Raw genomic sequence first — 21684 nt, 5'->3', positions numbered from 1 at the left:
GACTAGGCACACAGCCTCTAGATGGGGTGGGTAGAGATCCATATGGGGCATGGACACATCACAAGTGATGGGTGGTGGTGGGAGGAATGTCAACCACAACTATGGGATCCAGTATTATTGGGGGGGGGGGGGGGGTGCGAGAACACAACAGGAGGGAGCTCTACCTTCACAAAAAAAATTAATTCACAGGATGTGAGCTTCGCTGGTTGGGCCAGCATTTATTACCCATCCCTAGTTGCCCTTGAGGCGGTGGCGGTGAGCTGCCTTCTTGAACCGCTGCAGTCCATGTGATGTAGGTATACCCACAGTGCTGTTAGGGAGGGAGTTCCATGATTTTGACCCAGCAACAACGAAGGAAAGGTGATATATTTCCAAGTCAGGATGATGAGTGACTTAGAGGGAAACCTCCAGGCGGTAGTGTTCCTATCTATCTGCTGCCCTTTTCCTTCTAGGTGGTGGTGGTCATGCGTTTGGAAGTTGCTATCTAAGGAGCCTTGGTGAATTCCTACAGTGCATCTTGTAAATGGTACACACTGCTGCTACTGTGCGTCGGTGGCGGATGGAGTGAATGTTTGTGGATGTGGTGCCAATCAAGCGGACTGCTTTGTCCTGGACGGTGTCCAGCTTCTTCAGTGTTGTGGGAGCTGCACTCATCCAGGCAAGTGGAGAGTATTCCATCACACTCCTGACTTGTGCCTTGTAGATGGTGGACAGGCTTTGGGGAGTCTGGAGGTGAGTTACTCATCACACAATTCCTAGCCTCTGACCTGCTCTCATATCCACTGTATTTATATGGTTAGTTCAGTTCAGTTTCTGAAACCTCACTTCATGAGGTTTCAGGGATATATCAGGCACACGGACAGAGAGAGAGGGTGTGATGAATTGTGTTTTGAAGTAATAGCAGAGAACCACCATCTTGCTGTACAACATTAATGGCTCTGTCTCAAATTGAAAATACCTGTGAATCTGATCGGGAGGGGTCTCAGGCAATGTGGGAGGAGTGCACTGCTGTGCTAAGAGGCCCTTTCTGGGGCCGCCCTCTGACTTGAAGGTGCCACAAGAGCGAACATGAGTCTGCTTCGTGAGAAGAGAAAGACCTCCTTGGGAAGAAAGCCACTGAAAGCACCAATGAAGGCCAGTCACATGTTCACCAGAATTGGTATTCATAACGGGCCAAAGGGCATCCACTCACTGGTCATTACTATGGCACATCAGAGATTGGAGCTCATTTACACCTTATCATCCCACGCAGGGCTCCAGATGTTACATATCTGGGGTGCCATCTTTGTCGATTCAATGTATGTACTAATATCTCAGGGACAAGGCTGCATCAGCATGCAAGTAGGAGAAGAAAAATATGACAGAACCTTATGTTTCATATTCTGAGCGTCACTGTCTTGACCCTTTAATCATTAATGTCTTCATTATTTCAGTTTAGAGAGAAGGCGAAAGAACAAATGGATACAGGGCGCGTTGTTGCCTTTGTCAGGATCCTAATGCAACAGAGGAGATGAAGGACGGAAAGGCAACATCGAGCACAGCTCCAGCAGGAGGCTCCGCCTGAGGGACATTATCAAGGGGAGCCAGAGCAATGAACAAGAAGGTTAGGAGAGACCCAGACAAGAGGTAAATCACCAGACCTAGGGTTTATTGTAGAAGAGTCTCCTATTTACAAATGAGTGAGAGGCAATGCCGTGCACGTCTGCGCTTGTCCTGAGCTCTGGTATATCACATATGCCACATTCTTTGTGAAGACCTTACACCATGAGGGGGTGGAGGTTATTCCCTGCCAAGGGCTTTGAAGGTGACTGCAGTGCTCAATTTCTTTGCCTCTGTGTCTTTCCAGAGATCAGCAGGACACCTATTCAGCATTTCTCAGTCCGCAACACATAGATGCATAAAGGTCATAGATGCCCTTTACAGGAAGGCCCATCATTATGTCAGGTTTGCTCTGGACACGAAGATAGCCAGGCTGCGAGATTAACCGGCTTCACTGCCATCTCAGGCTTCTCAAGAGTGCAGGGTGCAAGAGACTGCACCCACGTGGCTTTACGGGCTCCACGGCAGTAACTCTAACGTTTATAAGCCTCAAATACTACCATTCCATCAGTGTACCACTGGTCTGTGATCATCATAAGCACATAATGCATGTTTGTGCTAGGTGCCCTGGGAGCTGCAATGCCCCCTACATCCTGAGTCATTCCCAGTTACCTGGGGTTTGAGGGGCTTGTATGCCTGCAGGAATGGCTGCTTGGGGATTAGGGGTAACCACTGAAACGTTGGCTGATGACACCGGTGCAGCACCCTCAGAGTTGTTCCAAGGAGAGATACAGCGTTGCTCACAGCTTCACACCTCTTATATAGAGACCACAGAGCTTATAAAGATGTGCTTCAGATGCTTGGACCGCACATGTGGCTCACTACAATATACTCCCGAAAGGGTTTCATGCATCATCGCAGTGTGTTGTGACCTTCACAATCTGGCAATGCAAAAAGGTAATCCTTTGCCAAAGGGTGAAATGGAGGGTGACAGCTCATCAGAAGATGAAGATCCAGAGGCACAGGAGCTTAGGAGGCTGCTGAGGGTCAGTATGAACGCGATGACGCCATGGAAGAAGGAAGACATGGAGACATGCCCATGAGAGATTCCAGGAAGGGTAAAGTTAAGGGAGGGCATATGGCCACATCTCTCCTAGCCCTCAATGCCAATCCCTTTCATCTCAGGGGATGTCCAACCACTCGCAGTGAGAATGAGTCCAGCATTCATGCTTGCATGTTCTGGCATCATGAAACGCCAGACCATTATCTCTGCATTGGTCCACAGTGCCCTGTGAATGCACTCACTCTGGGAATTAAGAGTCCACTGAGGAATGACAGCGATGCGAGAGAAGCTTTCTCCATCATATAATAATGCAAACACTGCTGCCACCGAGATGAGGACATGGCTAGGGATCTCCTCCTCCCATGCACGTCTTCTGCCACTACCACTGAGAAGACACAATGCCGCTAGAATATCGATGCTGATGAGCTGCCCTCACTCAAAGGTGTTCCATGGGGAAGAAGGATTAGAAATGCTTACATCACATAAAGATTTAAACACATCTCCCTGACATCACACAGGGTGCAGAGACTAGTTCAAGAGAGGTTGACATCACAGGAATGTTAATCTCACAGTGGAACATAAGTGGATTTCAATGTACAAAATCATAACGTCCTCAGTTGACCAAAACATTCATATGACCATCAAATATATTCACAAAAGTACAATTTCTTCACAGTGGTAGCACACTTGTGACATCAAAATTTGTTAACTTTCCTAACCCTACCACTACACCTGGGTGCAGCACCAACATCCGCAGCAGAGGCGGAGGCAGTTTGCCTACTGCTACGTTCTGATGTCTGCGATGACCTTGGTGGACGTCCTCTTATGACCCAAGGCCTAGAAAGCCCTGGTCTGATAAGGGTCCTCTGCTCAGGGGCAGATGCACCTCGGCAGTCTGAGTAGCTGGAATGGATGGGGTCACAGGCAGAGCAGACTGTGAGCGGTTGCACACCCTTGGGGTGTCCTGAGAGGAGGACCCGGGGTCTCCGGCCGATGCTCAACCTCCTCGTGGGTGACCGAGGGCCCTGCTGACTCCTTGAGGAGATGGTGCACCTGGGGGGGAGGTCAAGGTGCCTCGTCCTTACGTCGCCTGCATCTTGGCGGTGCCCAGGGTGTGTGGCCATGGAGTGCAGGGCCGAACGCAAAACCAGCAAGGCCAGCTGGACTAAGGTCTCCTTGGTGGTCGCCAATCTCCCATGGTGACATCAAGTCGCCTGTATGTTGAAGCCACGACATCATGCAGAACGTAGACACCGCCATCATTCGCTCTAGTCTGCTGAGTGACTGTCGAATCACTGCCTGATGCTCCGCTGCTTATCGTTGCATCTCCAGCATTGAGCTGGTGGCCGCTTCCAGAGGCTCATCATCTGACTTAGACTGAGTGGGTTGCCCCCCAAGTGCCAGAGACCTGGGCTATCCCTGCCTTCGATTGCTGCAGGGACGTGTCAGTGAGGTGTTCTCCAGAAAGTGATCCCGAGCCTAATCTAGAGCTCTGCCCCATCGAGGTGTGTATCCCTGCGCTAGTGGACGGTGCAGGTGAGCACAGTGACAGTCCTTCCAGAGTTTCTTCTTCGGATGTGGTCTGGGGGCTTTGATTTATGCTGGGCTGCCTTGTGGGCCCAGGTCTTCTGGAGCCTAGAAAAGAGAGAATAGAGTTCAGTTGACAAGCATAAGCAATATACGACTGCATGTGACTCGCTGATTGTCAAGATGTGAAGTGGTGATGGAGCTGTGATCCGTACTAGGTTGGTGGGACAAACCGATCTCCCCTTTGCCAGAGGAGCAGTCCCTGTCCTCCCCAGCCAGCTTGGCTGCAGCCCCCTCAAACTCAGTGAGGGCAATAATATTGGCTGTCCCTCCACAGTCTGTGTTCTTTCCCTTCTGTTGCGTGCCAGCTTACCCCATATGAAGATGAAAGAAAGGCATGTCATGAGAAGGGATGGAGCAGAGGTTGGGTGAGACGCAAGTGCCCTGTCCTTCCTGGAGCCTTACCCAGAAGGGACAGAGGATAGAGTGTGAGCAACATTATAGATGGAAAGGCAGTGATATGAAAATTTCCGAGAGAGAATATGTGTCCCCAGCTAATGGCTATGTGAGATCCCAGAAAAGAGTAGCCATTTCGAGTGCATGATGCCATGATGGGAGTTTGACACTGGAAGGAGTTGAAGGATGACTTAACCTGGTAGAGCGGATGAGATCATTCATCCTCTTCCTGCACTGGATGGTAATTCGGGCCCAGCTGCCAGCCATGCTGACCTCCTGTGCGATGATCTCTCAGGCCAGAGAGATGAGGCTGGTGTGCTTCCTGGAGTCATCCCTGGAATACAGGACATGTTTGTTTACCCGCATTCCTATGAACAAGGCCTCTAGGGCCTGGTGGGTGAAACGGGGTGCTGCCTTCTTCTTGAGGCTTACGGCCTTCTTGTGCGTGGAAGACATCTGTAATGGCCTCCTGGAGACAAGTGGGCTGGAGAAAATTGAAGATGATTGTGTGTTCAACTGGCATTTAAATATGGCGCCCGGACCTTTGAACCCCGCCAGCTGATGGACGAATTGGCTCCTGACCCGTGAGGTGATATATTCTGATACTCGCCTTTGCATAATCAATGAGCTTCCATGCGCAGAATCAGGCTTGAGCTCCTGCCTTTCCGAGCAGAGTGTGGGCACCACAGAAACCGCCCACTACCGCACTGTCTTATAAATAGAAAATTCTGCCCATTGCCTTTTTTTTAATACCTAGTAGAACTCCTGTAATGATGTCCATTCCGCCCACTGTCTTTTTTTTTTAAAATGACGCCACCTGTGCTCTTACTTTTAAAGATCTATGTACCTGCACCCTTAGATCCACTCTTGAGGAGTTTTATCAATTGGTGCATACTTCCCAAAAATTATGGCATAACATTTCTCTGCATTAAATTGGATCTGTGTGCATCTGCCAAGTCTGCTGCTCTGTCTATGCCCTTTTTTAATAGCTTGCACTCTTTCTCACAGTTGGACATCCTCCCTAGTCTGGTACCATCAGCAAACTTTGATGATATTCTTCAGGCTTACTTCCAAAAAGACTTGTATTTATATAGCGTTTTTACGACTATTAAACATCTCAAATCTCACTGTAGTGACTGATTCAATGTAGGAAATGCGGCAGCTAATATGTGCACAGCAAACTCCCAGAAATGGCAACATGATAATAATTACATGATCTGTTTTGATGTTGGTTGAGGGATAAACATTGGCCAGGATAGTGGGATAATTTTCCTGTTCTTCTTCAAAACAGTGTCAAGTGATCTTTTACATCCACCCAAGCAGGCAGATGGGGCTTCTGTTTAATGTCACATCCAAAAGATGGCATCTTCAACAGTGCAGCACTCCCGCAGTACTGCAGTAGAGTGAGGGCCTTGATTTGTGTGCCCAAGCCCTGGAGTGGGATTTGAACCCAGAACCTTGTGACTCAGAGAAGAGTGCTGTCAATTGAGTCATGACAGCCATTTATATAAATGAAAAACATCTCAAACCACAAGGAAAAGGAGTTAGGGGCATGAAGGGAAAAGCTCATTCAGAATATGGGTGACAAGCATGTGAGACGCATTGAAATGGGTAGAGAATTTTAGATAGTATTAGAAAAATAAATTTTCAGGATCAGGTGCGGATGAAGGTTTTTCTGATCTTGCTTCACAACTCATTCATCGAACACTAGGTATCAGACTTGTTGCTCTTCACTGCACCACTTTCAGAGCTTGAATATCTCCATTGTGCCTCAGTAATCAGAAATGGAAACAGTATCCAGGTATAGCTGCAATATGGGAAAGGTGGTAGAAAGGGAGATGTTCAAGCAAGGAAAAGATGCTGAAGGAATATAGTGCTAGGTCAAGATGAGGGCTGGAAATTGGTATACATCTGAGGCAAGAATGCCCAATAAATCTAATGAACCAAATCAGTTGAGCAAGGTCAACTGGAAGCTGAAATGAGTTTCTCAATTCAGAAGGTGAATCAGACAACTTTCTGCTTCCCTCCCTGATATATCTCCTGCAGGCATAACACAAAGCAAGAGAGACAGAAGGCTATGGAAATAATAACCCAGAGCCTTGTCAATCCCTCCCTCCCAACGAATGAGGGTGAGAAACCTGCTAGTAAAATACTGCAAGAATCTTGCAGGTTATACCAAGACTATGTTCAAAGAGTCCATCTTAAAAATGTACAGGAAGAGAAGGAAACCTTTAAACATGCACCTCATTTCTGTCAAGGCTTTGTGGATTTTGCATGTCATACCTTAAACTATGCTGGGCCAGGTGCTAGAAAATGAGGTTGGCCAAGTGTCTATGGGAGAAACACTTGGGTAAGAGTGGTTATCATATATTAGAGCTTAGGTTAGTAATGAAGAGCAAGGAACAATCTAAAGAAAAACTTCTGAATTGGATGTGAACCAATTTCAATGGGATGAGAGAGGATCTAGTCAGGAAAAGTGAAGCTGGTAACTGAACAACAGGTGGTATTTAAGGAGGAGATGTTTCAGGCAGGGTATATTCCAACAAGTTTGAAAGGTAGGTGAACCAAAGCCAGGACTCCTTGGATGCTAAGGGATATAGAGGATATGATTAAGCAAAAAAAAAAACAGGGTTTATGATGCAAGTCAAGTGAATTCCTCAAGCAAAAACAGGCCAAATGCAGTAAGTTGAGAGGGAAATTGAAAAAGAAAGTAAGACTGCAAAATAGTGAATAAAAGAATAAAATAGCAGTTAACATAAAAGTTGACCCAAAAATCTACCACCAGCATGTAAATGCTAAGCAGGTAATAAGAGATAGAGTGGGTCCTATTAGGATCAAAGAGGATGGTGTATGTTTAGAGGTGCAGGGCAAGACTAGAATGCTTGACAAATACTTTGTATCGATGTTTACTAAGCAAGAGATACTGACAAAATACTGGTATAAGTGGAGATGGTAGAGGTAATGGATGAGGTGAAAATTGATAGGCAGGAAATGGCTGGCTATGCTTAGAGTGGATAAGTCGCCTGGCCCCAGGTTGCTAAAGGAAGTGGGGGTGGAGGGAGCGGAAGGGCATGCCATAATCTTACAATCTTCCCTGGATATAAGGATAGTGTCTGAGGATTGGAAAGTGGCAAATGTGACATCCTTATCCACGAAAGGGTGTAAGGACATCCCTGGTATTAACATCAATGGTAGGTAAGGCTTTAGAAACAATAATCAGGGGAAAAAAATCAACAGGAACTTGGAGAGGTTTGAATTAATTAAGGATAGCCAGCAAGGATCTGGAAAATTCAGATCGCAATTGACTAAGCAAATTGAGTCATTTGATGAAGTAACGGAGGTTGATGAAGGGAATGAAACGGATGAGCTTCAAAACAAGATGGATGAATTAATAGCACAAATAGAGATAAATGAGTATAATATGATAGCCATTACAGAGATGTGGTTGCAAGATGACCAAGGGTGGAAACTGAATATTATGGGGTATTTGACATTTCAGAAGGATAGGAAGAAGGAAAAAGGTGGTGGTGTAGTTCTGTTACTAAAGGGTGAGATCAGTGCAATAGTGAGAAATGATCTTGGTCCAGAAGATGAAGTGGAAGGCGGTAGTGGTATTGTCACTGGAATTGTACTCCAGATACCCAGGGTAATTCTCCGGGGACTCAGTTTCGAATGCCACCAGGGCAGATGGTGAAATTTGAATTCGGTGAAAAATCTGGAATTAAAAGTCTAATGATGACCATTATCAATTGTCGGAAAAACCCATCTGGTTTACTAATATCCTTTAGGGAAGGAAATCTGCCGTCCTTACCTGATCTGGCCTACACGTGACTCTAGACCCACAGCAATGTGGTTGACTCTTAAATGCCCTCTGATGCCCTTAATGGCCTGGAAACTAGGGATGGGTAATAAATGCTGGCCCAGCCAGGGACACCCACATCCCATGAGCACAAGAAAAATTTTGGGTGGAGATAAGAAATTGCAAAGGAGGGAGTAGTTCATAGGCACCCTAACAGTAGCTACAGAATAGGACAGAGTATGCATCAAGTAGTAATGGGGGCTTGCAAGCAAAGTATTGCAATAATCGTGGGTGACTTTAATCTTCACATCGATTGGGCAAATCGAATTGGCAACTGTAGCCTAGAGGGTGGGTTCATAGTGTATTTAGGACAGCTTCTCAGAACAATACGTTCTGGAACCTACCAGGGAACAGGCTATTTTGGACCAGCTAATGCGCAATGAGGCAGGATTAATTAATCTCATAGGAAAGAAACCTCTTGGCAACAGTGATCATAACATGATAGAGTTCACAATGAGTTTGAGAATGAGATATGTGGGTCCATAACTAGTGTCTTACCCTTGTAGTTGCCTTTATTTAAGATTATGAAGACAGAGTTGGCTGAAGTGGTCTGGATAAATAGGTTAAAAGGTAAGACGGTAGAGAAGCAGTGGCAGACATTTAAGGAGATATTTCATAACTCTCAACAATGATACATTCCATTGAGGAAGAAATACTCTAGCAGAAGGATGCATGATCTGTGGCTAACTAGGGAAGTGGGTGAGACTGGGGAATTAATAATGGGAAATGAGGAAATGGTACAGGCTTTGAACAAGTATTTTGTATCCACCTTCACCGTAGAAGACACAAAAAGCATCCCAAGAATAGTAGGAACTCAAGAGGGAGAAAGGCACTTAAAACAGTCACTACCACTAGAGAAAAGGTAATGGGAATACTAACGTGACTTTAGGCTGGCAAGTGCCCTGAGCTTGATGGCCTGCATTCTTTGGTCTTAAAAGAACTGGCTGCAGAGATAGGAACCTAGGAAATAGGAGTAGGCCATTCGGCCAGTTGGGCCTGCTCCGCCATTCAAACAGATTATGTCCGATCATCTACCTCTTACACCATTTTTCCCACTTTTCCAATATCCCTTGGATACATTGGTTATTATCTTCCAAAATTCCCAAGAAAGGTTCCAGTGGATTGTAAAGCTGGTCAAGAAAGGAATGAGACAGAAAGCAGGAAACTATCAGCCAGTTAGCCTAATGTTTGGTTGGGATAATGCTAGATTCCATTATTAAAGATGTAGCAGCATTTAGAAAATCAGGTACGATCAGACCAGGTAAACATGGTTTTGTGAAAGGCAAATCATGTTTGACAAATTTATTAGTGTTCTTTGAGGATGTAATAAGCAGAGTGGATAAAGGGGAACCAGTAGGTGTAGTGTATTTGGATTTCCAAAAGGCATTCAACGAGATGCCACATAGAAGGTTACTACAGAATTTAAGAACTTATGGTGTTGGGGTAATAAGTTAGCCAGTGCTCTATCCATGCTAACAAACAGGGAAGAGAGAGTCGGAATAAATGAATAATTTTTAGGTTAGCAAATTGTAATAGTGGAGCGCCACAAGGATCAGTGCTGGGATCTCATCTATCACAATCTATACTAATGATTTGGATAAAGGGGTCGACTATATTGTGGTCAAATTTGCTGTCAATACAAAGGTAGGTAGGAAAGCAAGTTGTGAGAAGGATACAAAGAATCTGTAAAGGGATTTAGATAGGTTAAGTGAGTGGGCAAAAATTTGGCAATGGAGTATAATGTGGGAAAATGTGAGGTTGCCCACTTTGGCAGGTATAGAAAAGCAGAATATTATTTAAATGGAGAGAGACTGCAGAATGCACAATAGAGAGAGTCCTGGGTGTCTGTGAATCACAAAAAGTCAGCATGTAGTTACAGCAAATAATTAGGAACGCAAACAAAATGTTGGCCTTTATTGCAAGGGTGATGAAGTAGGGAAGTCTTGTTACAACTGTAAAGAGCATTGGTGAAACCACAGCTAGAGCACTGTATACAGTTTTCATCTCCTTACTTAAGGAAGAATATACTTGCATTGGAAACAGTTCAGAGATGGTTGGCTTGGCTGATTCCAGGGATGAGGAGTTTGTCTTATGAGGAAATATTGAGCAGGTTGGGTTGGTACTCATTGGAGTTTGGAAGAATGAGAGGTGATCTTATTGAAACATATAAGATTCTGAGGAGGGATTTTCAGGCTAGAGGCTGATAGGATGTTACCCATTGTAGGAAATCTAAACTAGGGGGTATAGTTTCAAAATAAGAGGTCTCTCATTTAAGATGGAGATGAGGAGGAATTTATTTTTTCAGAGAGTCATTAGTCTCCCCCAGAAATCAGTGAAGGCTGGGTAATTGAATAAATTCAGGGCTGAGTTAGACAGGTTTTTGATTGACATGGGAGTCAAGGGTTATGAAGGGCAGGCATGAAAGTGGAGTTAAGACCACAATCATATCAGCCATGATCTTATTAAACGGTGGAGCTTCTATTTATTATGTTCTTATAGATGTTGTTCATAAGGATTTTAAGAAAATGTTTGACAAAATATCACATAGAAGGCTGGTTAACAGAATTGAGGTTCAAGGAAGAGAAGGGCCAGTGTCAGCTTGGATAAAAATTTGGATTAAGGATAAAACAGCTAGTCATGGTAAATGGTCATCTGGAGCAAAGCACTGGAAAACAGGGGCATGAAGATCAGTAGACCAGAGATCCAATATATGAACTATCAGTTTGAGCTTATTGAAGAGGATCATAGTGAAGGTGTTAAGATTATGGGTGAAGGTGGAGAAAGTGAGTAGTTTCAAGTGCTTGAAGTCTGTGGTGGCAGAAGATGAAAACATGGAAATGGAAATTAAGCAACCGATTAGCTCTAGTTGGAGTAATTCAAATAAGTGTTATGTTATAGAAAAGTAATCACTGAAACTAAAAGGAAGAATCTACAACACAGTTGTGAGACCAAGCTTATTATGTAGTGCAGAAACTTGGGCAACATCAAGAAGGGAGGCACGACGACTGGATACTAACGTGAAGCGGATGCTGAGGTGGATGTGTGGAGTGACGAGAAAGGACAAGGTCAGGAACCAGTACATTGCAGTCAGTAAAGATTGTGGAAGTAGCCAAGAAGGGACTGAAATGGCATGATCATCGGTTGAGGAGAGATACAGAGGAAAGATGAAGTGGGTGATGGAGATGGGACTACCAGGAAGAAAATGATCAAGGCCTAAGACTAGCTGGAAAGATGTGGTGACAAAAGATTTAGATGCAGCGGGATTGGAAGAGAAATGTTTGATGGACAGGATGAGATGGAGACAGGTGATCAACCAGCATTATGGTGACTCCAAATAAAATGGGGGAGGAGGGGGGAGGTGAGAGGAGAAGGTAAATGACTTAGATATTGGAATACAGAGTAAAGCTTCAAAATGTGCCTGTGATACCAACCTTGGAAGTGCAGCAAACAGTGAGGGTGTTATGAATCACCTGCAACAGGCACAGATAGGCTAGCAGAATGGCAGACAATTGGCAGATCAAATTTAATACAGAGAAGAGTGAGGTAATGCATTTTGGCAGAAGGAATAGGGAGAGGCAATAAAGGCTTAACATATAGTTCTAAAGAGTGCACGGGGCAGAGGGACCTGTAGGTTAATTTAATGTGCATAGATTTTTGAAGGTACAGGACACATTAAGAGATTAATTATCAAAGCATATGGGATCTTGGGCTTCATAAAGAGACATGGGGAGTACAAAAGCAGAGAAGTTATACTGAAACTTTATAAAGTTCTGGTTAGGCCACAACTGGAGTACTCCATCCAGTTCTGGTTATTGAACTTTAGGAAGGATGCAAGGGCCTTTGAGAGGGTCCAGAGGAGATTTACCAGAATGGCTCCAGGGATCAGGGATTTTAGCTACAAAGTTAGTTTGGAGAAGGTGGGGTTCTTCTCCTTGGAGAAAAGGAGATTGAGGAGAGATTTGATAGAGGTACACATGATTATGACAGGTTTAGATAAGGTAGACAAAGAAAAGCTGTTCCTATCAGCTGATGGTACAAGAGCGAGAGGACACAGGTTTAAGATTTTTGGCAAGAGATGCAGTGGAAGAATTTTTTTTTAAACACACACGCGAGTAGTAATGGCTTGGAATTTGAGCATGGTGAAAGCAGAGACAATAAATGATTTCGAAAGAAAATTGGATGGGTACCTGAGGGAAATAAATTTGCAGGGCCTCGGGGATAGAGAGGGAGAGTGGGACTGACTGGAATGCCCTAGAGTCAAATGGCCCTCTTCTGTGCGATTATGATTCTAGCTACTGGTGAAAGTTTCTACTTTCAATGATCAGCATTGGTCTTAATAAGCAATACTCTTCCTTTAAGGGGAAAACATTAGCACTGGACTGGTATCAACATGAGAAACAAGATAGTAAAAAGTTAATTATGAAGCATCTTCAAATTAAATGTCCTTAGTTTCAGATATTTGCTCACAAGCTTGTATATCTTACAGGGTTGGAGGACTTCAAGCTTAGCACTGTGCACAGTTTTCGTTTCCATACTTAAGAATATATTAGCCTTGGAGGAAGTACATTAGATTGGTTCCTCAGATGAGAGGGTTGTTCTATGATGAGAGACTGAGTAAAGTGAGCCTTTAATCTCCAGAGTTCAGAAGAATGAGACGTGAACTCATTGAAACAAACAAGGTTCTGAAGGGGCTTGACAAGATAGCACCTGGCTGGGAATCTAGAACATGGGGGCACAGTGTCAGGATAAGGCTCGATTATGTAGGTCTGAGATGTAGAGAAATTTCCTCACCGAGAGGGTGTGAATCTTTGGAAATCTCTACATCAGGGGTTGTAGATTGTGAATGTATTCAAGAATGAGATAGACAGATCTTTGGTGTCTCAGGGAATAAAGGCATATAGGGAGGGAAATGGAGCTGAGGCAGAACATCAGCCATGATCATATTCAATAGACGAGCAGGCTAGAAGGGCCATGTGTTCTACTCCTGTTCCTATTTCAAATGTTCTTAGGATCAAAGCAGTCTTATCTGAGCAAAATGTGGCAAAATTTATGCAATTTTTAAAAACACTAAAGAAATTTCTCTTCTGACTTCAATGTATTTAAGAGTAAATATTATGGAGTTTCTCCTGATGGTTCGACAAGTCTTTGAGGCATTCAAACCAAAAAGTACCGGGATTCATTCTGAGTTGAAGCTGACTTTGTTGATATCAACTGGCAGTACCAGGACTACTACTACTGGTCCCAGTGTCCCTCAGTAGGGCAGGGAAAACTCCATTTGAGTTCCTGCCCCTCATGCTACACAGCGACCCCTGCTGAAAGTGCATGGATGTGTGTGGCATGATCAAGTATCCTGCTGACTTTCCTCAAGATTCAAAGAAAATTGGCAAGAAAAAGAAATGCCTAATCTACAATATGCATGTAATATGCGTGTCACTATTCTGCTTTTTTTCCTTTACGATAGGTTATAAATACAAGTTTTATAAAGTTCTGTGCTTAAAAAAAAGTTAATAAGAGTACTTACCTCTGAAGGATCATGAGCCCACTGCCCATCTACAAAGAACTTGTACTGGTGTTCTCCTTCTGGCAGGTCAAGAATAGCAATAAAATCATTATGGCTGTAAAAAGATAGAAATGCTAAGTTTATTATCCGGTACTTGATATCAAAACACAATTATCTTTTCCTTGTTTCTCAACTTCCTTCAGCTTATGAAAACATCAACTCTTCTATAGAGGTACAGTTCCGAGCAGAGAAGACACAACTCAGTTTCATCAGCATTGGCCTTTGTGGTACACAGTGGACAATTTTCATCATATTTTAGTTCCAGAGTACACCTTGAAGGGGAAGGCTGCCTCAAAGCCAAAGCCCCTTATAGGAGGTTGTGGATTAAGCCACAAGTAATAAGAAACCATAAAGCACAGTGCTAACGAAGTGTTTCTTGCAAATAAATTTTACTCATGCTGTTTGTAAAATGCAAGGTTCCATATGCAAGTCCACACTAACGATTAAAACTTGATCTGATGAAGAAAATGTATTAGTGCCACCAAATGAATAATGCGCACTTACCGTTGGAACACACACCAAAAATAGCACAGCCAGTCCTACATGTCCTCTACACCTTTCCACATTAATAGGAAATGGCACATGGTCAGACCATTTGGCTAAAGCTAAAAACCACATGCAGCTTATTGTAATAAATAAAATTAGAGAATAAAAAAGTCAGTATACAAAACAAAAGTCCTCAATTCTGACTAATGTTAAATCAGCCAAACTATTTTAAAGTAAGTATTTCAGATTCCTTAAAGTCCTTTTCCCCCAGCATAATTTTGCTAGGTGCTTTTACCATACATGGGTTTTTACACACCATGGAATTTGGTCTCATCACTGTAACATGGGCCAGGATTTTCAGTTTTGCGTGCTCACATGCACCCGACACACACGAGCATGAAATAGCACGCAATGACGTCGAGGAAGCGTCCTGTCATCATGCACTTGCGCAATATTTCGGTCAGCGGGTGTGCACGGGAATCAGCAGCACGCCCGCTGACAATTAAGAGGGCTGTTAAGCCCATTAATCAATTAATTAGAGTGAAATTTTCCCTGCCCGTCCAACCTTACGGTTGGCGGGCGAGTGAACAGGCCAAGCTGCCTTTTCATTTTTTGCGAAACCTCATCCACAGGCAGGATGAGGTTTCGAACAGTGATTTTTTAAAAAATTCTTTTAACTCGTTTTTAACATGTCCCTGCTCATGTGACAAATGAGGGGACACGTTTTCCTTATTTTTTGAATTCTTCATTTTTAATGTTTAAAATCTTCAGCTCCCCTATGCAGCTCTGTCCCTTCAGCACTCATGTTCCTCCAGCCCCCATCCCGGCAGCACCAAGGTTATCAGCGTGCGTTTCAAGTGGCTGGCCATTAATTGGCCAGCCAGCATGAAATCGTGGTCGGGGCCCAATCGCAGGTGGTGGGCCATTGAGCGGCTGCTCCCAGGCCTGCCCGCTGCGCCCACCCAAGGGGAAAATCCTGCCCATGGAGCCAGTGGTTAAATCATGTGAAGTAATGCAATTGCCAGCAGCTATGTTTATTCCCAGCCTGTTCTGCCTCTGGAGTCAGACTATCAACCAAATTAGAGTTCAATGGTGCAAGAGCTGCTTTTCATATATTTAATTTCATGTAGCCATTGCACCTTTAGGACAAAGCAAAAGTGCATCAATACATAAAAGCTTTGCTGCTGGAACACATCATTAGGGCGAGAAGTGCAGATAAGTCCAGTGTTATTAAAGTAGGAAACTTGCATACACTGTCTAAGGAAACAATCCATTTTTTTCTGAACAACTATCTACAAGCAATTAATAGAGCAATACACATCCTACTTTCAAGTGGACAGCCGGACTCGAGAGAGGATTTCTCAGTTCTACCTACACACAGATAGATTACTATCAGAAGCCCAATTGTTATACTTTTTGCGCTAGTCAGGACAACCTACAAATTCATACAAAGAGAGAAACAATTCATCAATTGAAGCTAGGTACGTCTTAGAATATCATGTCCATCAGTGAAGTTCTAGATTACAAAGTCCAAAGTGACTGGCGTAACACAAACTGTGCTGTGCAGATACCTGTCCAAAAAGCTTAGGAAGAAACCCAAAGACTTGGGATGATAGGCTGGAAGGAGTTGTTTGCAGATCAGGTGTGTGAACATGCTAACTTAACTAGGTCGCGACTAAAACTCCACACCTTCAACTGATGAAAACATCATTTGAATAGCTAGTGGGGATCGGTGCTGGGACCCCAGCTATTCACAATATATATTGATTTAGATGAGGGAACTAAATGTAGTATCTCCAAATTTGCAGATGACACAAAGCTGGGTGGGGGTGGTGAGCTGTAAGGAGGATGCAGAGATGTTTCAGTGTGACTTGGACAAGCTGAGTGGTTGGGCAAATGTATGGCAGATGCAGTATAATCTGGATAAATGTGAGGTTATCCACTTTGGTAGCAAAAACAGGAAGGCAGATTATCTGAATGGCAATAAATTGAGAGAGGGGAATGTGCAATGAGGCCTGGATGTCCTCGTACACCAGTCGTTGAAGGTAAGCATGCAGGTGCAGCAGGCAGTAAAGGTGGCAAATGGTATGTTGGCCTTCATAGCGAGAGGATTCGAATACAGGAGCAGGGATGTCTTGCTGCAATTATACAGGGCCTTGGTGAGACCACACCTGGAATATTGCGCGCAGTTTTGGTCTCCTTATCTGAGGGAGGATGTTCTTGCTATAGAGGGAGTGCAGTAAAGGTTTACCAGACTGATTCCTGGGATGGTGGGACTGACATATGAGGAGAGATTGAGTCGGTTAGGGTTATATTCGCTGGAGTTCAGAAGAATGAGGGGGGATCTCGTAGAAACCTATAAAATTCTAACAGGACTAGACAGGGTAGATGCAGGAAGGATGTTCCTGATGGTGGGGGAGTCCAGAACCAGGGGTCACAGTGTGAGGATACAGGGTCGATCATTTAGGACTGAGATGAGGAGAAATTTCTTCACCCAGAGAGTGGTGAGCCTGTGGAATCCGCTACCACAGAATGTAGTTGAGGCCAGAACATTGTATGTTTTCAAGAAGGAGTTAGGTATAATTCTTGGGGCGAAAGGGATCAAAGGATATGGGGAGAAAGCGGGAGCAGATTGAGTTGGATGATCAAGATAAATGGTGGAGCAGGCTCGAAGGGCCGAATGGCCTACTTCTACTTTTTATGTTTCTATGCGTTCATTTTGTTCAAGAGGATGTATTGCTACTTGTTCGCACATTTTATGGTGGGTGGGGTGGATTTTGTTGCTCATCGTGACACAGGGGAACATATTCTGACACCTACTGTCAACCTAGAATCACTCAAACCTATACACATCAGTAATCTTATGGTCATCTAGTGGTCCACAGTATTCCTAATAAGTAGAAGCAGAAAGCCTACCAGTGCTTACACTATTAAACTATGAAGTGTTATATTTTAGCAACACCGCTATGCGGACTTGGGGCTCTTTTGGTTTTTGCTATTGGCAACTTCCACCCACGTTTTCCAGACTTGGATAATTGGAGTATATTCCCACAGAGTGAGAAATGTATACAGCAAATGGAAACTCGGTTCGTGGGTTTCTCAATAGGTTTGTTTGGAGACTCAAAACATTGATGGATTTTCATGCAAGCCAGAGATCTGGTTCATTAAAATTAAATGGAAACTCAATAGAACTTTGAGATGGAACCTTCCCTCCTGCACAAGAATCTGAAAGTATATTTTTCTACTACTAGATGGATTCTCAGCTAGTCTTAAACTGCACATACCTTTTAATAAGTGGGATCTTGGTATGCCAGTTATTGAAGGAGCCAGATATGAACACTTCTTTTCCTCCACCTATCCAGCGAATGACTGTGGGACGAGCTTGCTTAGACAATTTTACAGATTCATCCATGTCAGGCTGCCAGGACACAAATTCCTTATCAGTGAGAGCCTAAAATATTAAAATACAAGGAGGTAACACTAGAAGAAAGTTACACATAAAAGTAAATAGAACTTAGAAATATAATTTCCAAACAACTGTATAGAAGCAGCAAAGGTATGGATTCTCTTCTTGGAAAGTTAGGTAAGAATTTCATCCAACAGTGTGAACCTAGCTAGCATACAAGGGAAAAGATGTTCTCGTTATCACAGAATCATTCAGAGAATGGGTACAACTGAGAATGAGTCTAGTCAGCATGTCGTGTCTCTGCTGTTTCACCACAAGAGCAACTCACCTCGGTCCAATCCCCCTGCATTTTCAGCATAGTCCTGCAAATCTTCTCCCTTCAGATAATTTTCAAATTTCCTTTGAAATCCATGATTGAATCTGCCTCAACCACATTCTCAGGCAGTGCCTTCCAGATCTTAACCACTCATTTCATAACAAATTTCTTCTCATGTTGCCTCTGGTTCTTTTGCCAATCACCTTAAATTGGTGACCTCTGGTTCTCGAACCTTCTGCCATTGGGAATAGTTACTCCCTATCTACTCTGTCAAGATCCCTCATGATTTTGAGCACTTCTATCAAATCTCCTCCCAACCTTCTCTTCTTTATGAAGAACAGTCCCAGCTTCACCAATTTATCCGCATGACTGAAGTCTCTCATTCCCCTCTTTTCTGCATTCTTTTCAACGTCTTCACATTCTTCCTGAAACATGGTGCCAAAAATTGGACACAATACTCCAGTTGAGGCCGAACCAGTGTTTGATGAAGATTCATCATGACTTCTGGCTTTTGCACACAATGCCTCTATCAACAAAGCCCAGAATCTAGTATGCCTTATTAATTACTTTCTCAACTGTCTTGCCATATTCAACAATTTGGGCCTATACACCCCCACCACACAGATCTCTGTTCCTGCACCCCCTTCACAATTGTCCCCATTATTTTATATTGCCTTTTCTTGTTCTTCCTACTAAAATGTAAAATTTCATACTTCTTTGCGTTAAATTTCATCTGCCACATGTCTGCCCATTCTACCAGCCTGTCTATGTCCTCTTGAAATTTATCACTATCCTCCACAGTTCACAATACTTTCAAGTTTTGTGTCATCTGTAAATTTTTAAATTGTACCCAGCACATCCATGTCCTCATCAAGCCTTTTTGTTACCTCATCAAAAAACTCAAATTAGCTAAACACTATTTGCCCTTAATAAATCCGTGCTGGCTTTCCTGAATTAATCCACATTTGTCCAAGTGACTGTTAAGTTTGCCCTGGATTACTGTCTCTCAAAGTTTTCCCACCATCAGGTTGGTTAAACTGACTTCCCTGTAGTTGCTGCACTTTTTACAAGCTTTTTTTGAACAATGATGCAACATTTCCAATTCTTCACTTGTGCATATTAGATAGATAAAGTTGGACTGCCAAAAGAAAATGATAAAGTGGTCCTACAAAATTTAATGACTTAATTCCACCCCCACCCAAATCAGCTGATCAGGTATTATACAATGCAGAGAAAGGGAAGAACACATTTTTAGAGATGCACTTCTCAATCACTATCAGAAAAGCATCTGCCATAGCTCAGATTAAAAGAAGAAGACAAATGCAAACAAAAATCATAGTGATTGGTCTAGATCTAAAAATAATTAACCCATCTTTTCTCTTTACAGGTACTGATATATGAACATCTTTTGTTTTCTTTTCCCATCAAATGTCGGGAGTTGCTTAATACTGAAGGCAGATCACTCCACAGCACAAACTGTTGATTCAATCTTGGCACAAAAATAAATCTTCAAATAAATCAGGTTAAAATAAAAAATGTTCAAATAAATTAGGTTAAAATAAAAAATGTTCAAATAAATTAGGTTAAAATAAAAAAATACACGTCCCTCCTCTTCAAGATATATTCTCACCTACAAAATATTAGGCATAATACTGCTAAAAGTGCTTTTAACTTACAAATTCAAAAGATGGGCAAAATAAAATAAACACACATCTCTCCCTCAATATTCAAGGAGGGTAGATAGATTCTAATCGGAAATTTCAGCATAAAAGGCTGCTCCTTTGTCCAACTGTGTCTGACAACATACTGCAATGGTTTAAAATACCTGCAGTATTTGCACCTCATAGTCCTTGTCCAGCATCCTCCTCCTTCAAATGCTTACTTAATTTCCAATAGTAGTGATTTATGTTTCATCTAGGCAGAATGTAATTTACTCTGCTTGGTTCCTAACTTTAATTGTTCTTTTTAGCCAAGAACTTGGAGCATGCCTGAATGCATCACACAGAATTGTCTTGTAACAATTAGAAATTTGCATATTTGAATGGAATGGGGAAATCTCTACTGTGTGTAATTAAAATTTTTGACATAGAAGGTAAAGCATAGAAACCATTTAGCCCAACTGGTCCCGATGGTGCTTATACTCCACATGAGCCTCTTCCCACCTTACTTCATCTAACTCTGTCAACATATCACCTATCCCTTTCTCCTTCAGGTGTTGATATAACTTCCCCTTAACTGCATTAATGTTATGCATCTCAACTACTTCTCATAGTGAGTTCCATATTTTAACCACTCTCTGGATGAAGAAATTACTCCTGAATTCCCCATTTATCAATGGTCATTTTATATCTACATCCTTAGTTTTGGTCTCCCCACAAGTGAAAATATCTTCTCTATGTCTACCCCACCAAACCTTCCATAACCTTAAAGACCTTTATCGGGTCTCCCTTCAGCCCTCTCTTTCCTAGGGAAAAGGGCCCCATTCTGTTCAATCTTTCCTAATATAAGCTTAGCTTTGTTATTAAATTGTTAGGTAGGCTTACAAACTGTTATGGGGGTCTACTGGACCACCTGAGAAATTGGAATTCAAAGTTGACATGTTGAATTTACACTCCAGAACATTGAGAGACTATTTTGTTAAGGACTCCCACACTATAGTGGGTCCAGAAGAAGGATATACATTCTGCCAGTACTAAACTGACAGTGCAAATATCTCCTTAAATGTCATGGCTGGTTCACTTTCAATAGCCACCAATGGTGCATCATGCACATCTATGAAACATAGAAGGAGTAGGCCATTAAGCCCGTCGAGCCTGCTCCGCTTTCAATAGCCACTTATGGTGCATCATGCACATCTGTGAAACATAGGAGCAGGAATAGGCCATTAAGCCTGTCAAGCTTGTTCTGCCATTCAATACGATCACAACTGATCATTCACTTCAATGCTTTTTTCCCCACACTACCCCCATATCTCTATATGTCATTGGTATTTAAAAATGGTCATCTCTGCTTTAAACATATTCACTGACTGAGTTTCCACAGCCCCTGGAGGGTTGTGAATCTTTGGAATTTTCTACCCCAGAGTAAAAAAAATTTCTCTTCATCTCGTTCCCAAGTGGCATCCCCATTAGTTTGAAATTGTGTCCCCTGGTTCTCGACTCCCCGACCAGAGGAAATATCTTACCTGCATCTACCCTGCCTATCCTTTTAATTATATTGTAGGTTTCAATGAGATCACCTCTCATTCTTCAAAATGTTAGAGAATACAGGCCCAGTCTCCCCAAGCTCTCTTCATAGGACAGTCCCGCCATCCCGGGAATAAGTCTGTTGAACCTTTGTTACACTCCCTCTATGGCAATAATATCCTTCCTAAGGTAAGGGGACCAAAACTACACACAGCCTAACCAACGTTCTGGACAATTGAAGCAAGACTTCGCTACTCCTGTGCTCAAATCCTCCTCCGATTGTTTCT

General features: G+C 43.1%; 1 protein-coding gene across 1 annotated transcript in view; it reads right to left on the bottom strand.

Moving 5' to 3' along the window:
- The window catches only part of LOC144692456 (5'-AMP-activated protein kinase subunit beta-2-like), a 52121-nt gene that overhangs the window by 20770 nt on the left and 9667 nt on the right, over positions 1-21684 (bottom strand). Inside the window, 2 exon segments of the mRNA XM_078561343.1 lie at positions 13966-14059; positions 17775-17941. Of these exon segments, the coding sequence (XP_078417469.1) occupies positions 13966-14059; positions 17775-17941 (261 nt within the window).

Source organism: Cetorhinus maximus, chromosome 17, assembly GCF_964194155.1.
Source record: "Cetorhinus maximus chromosome 17, sCetMax3.hap1.1, whole genome shotgun sequence".
NCBI lineage: Eukaryota > Metazoa > Chordata > Chondrichthyes > Lamniformes > Cetorhinidae > Cetorhinus > Cetorhinus maximus.
Note: the sequence above shows the minus strand (reverse complement) of the source record. Positions and strands in the feature narration are given on the sequence as shown.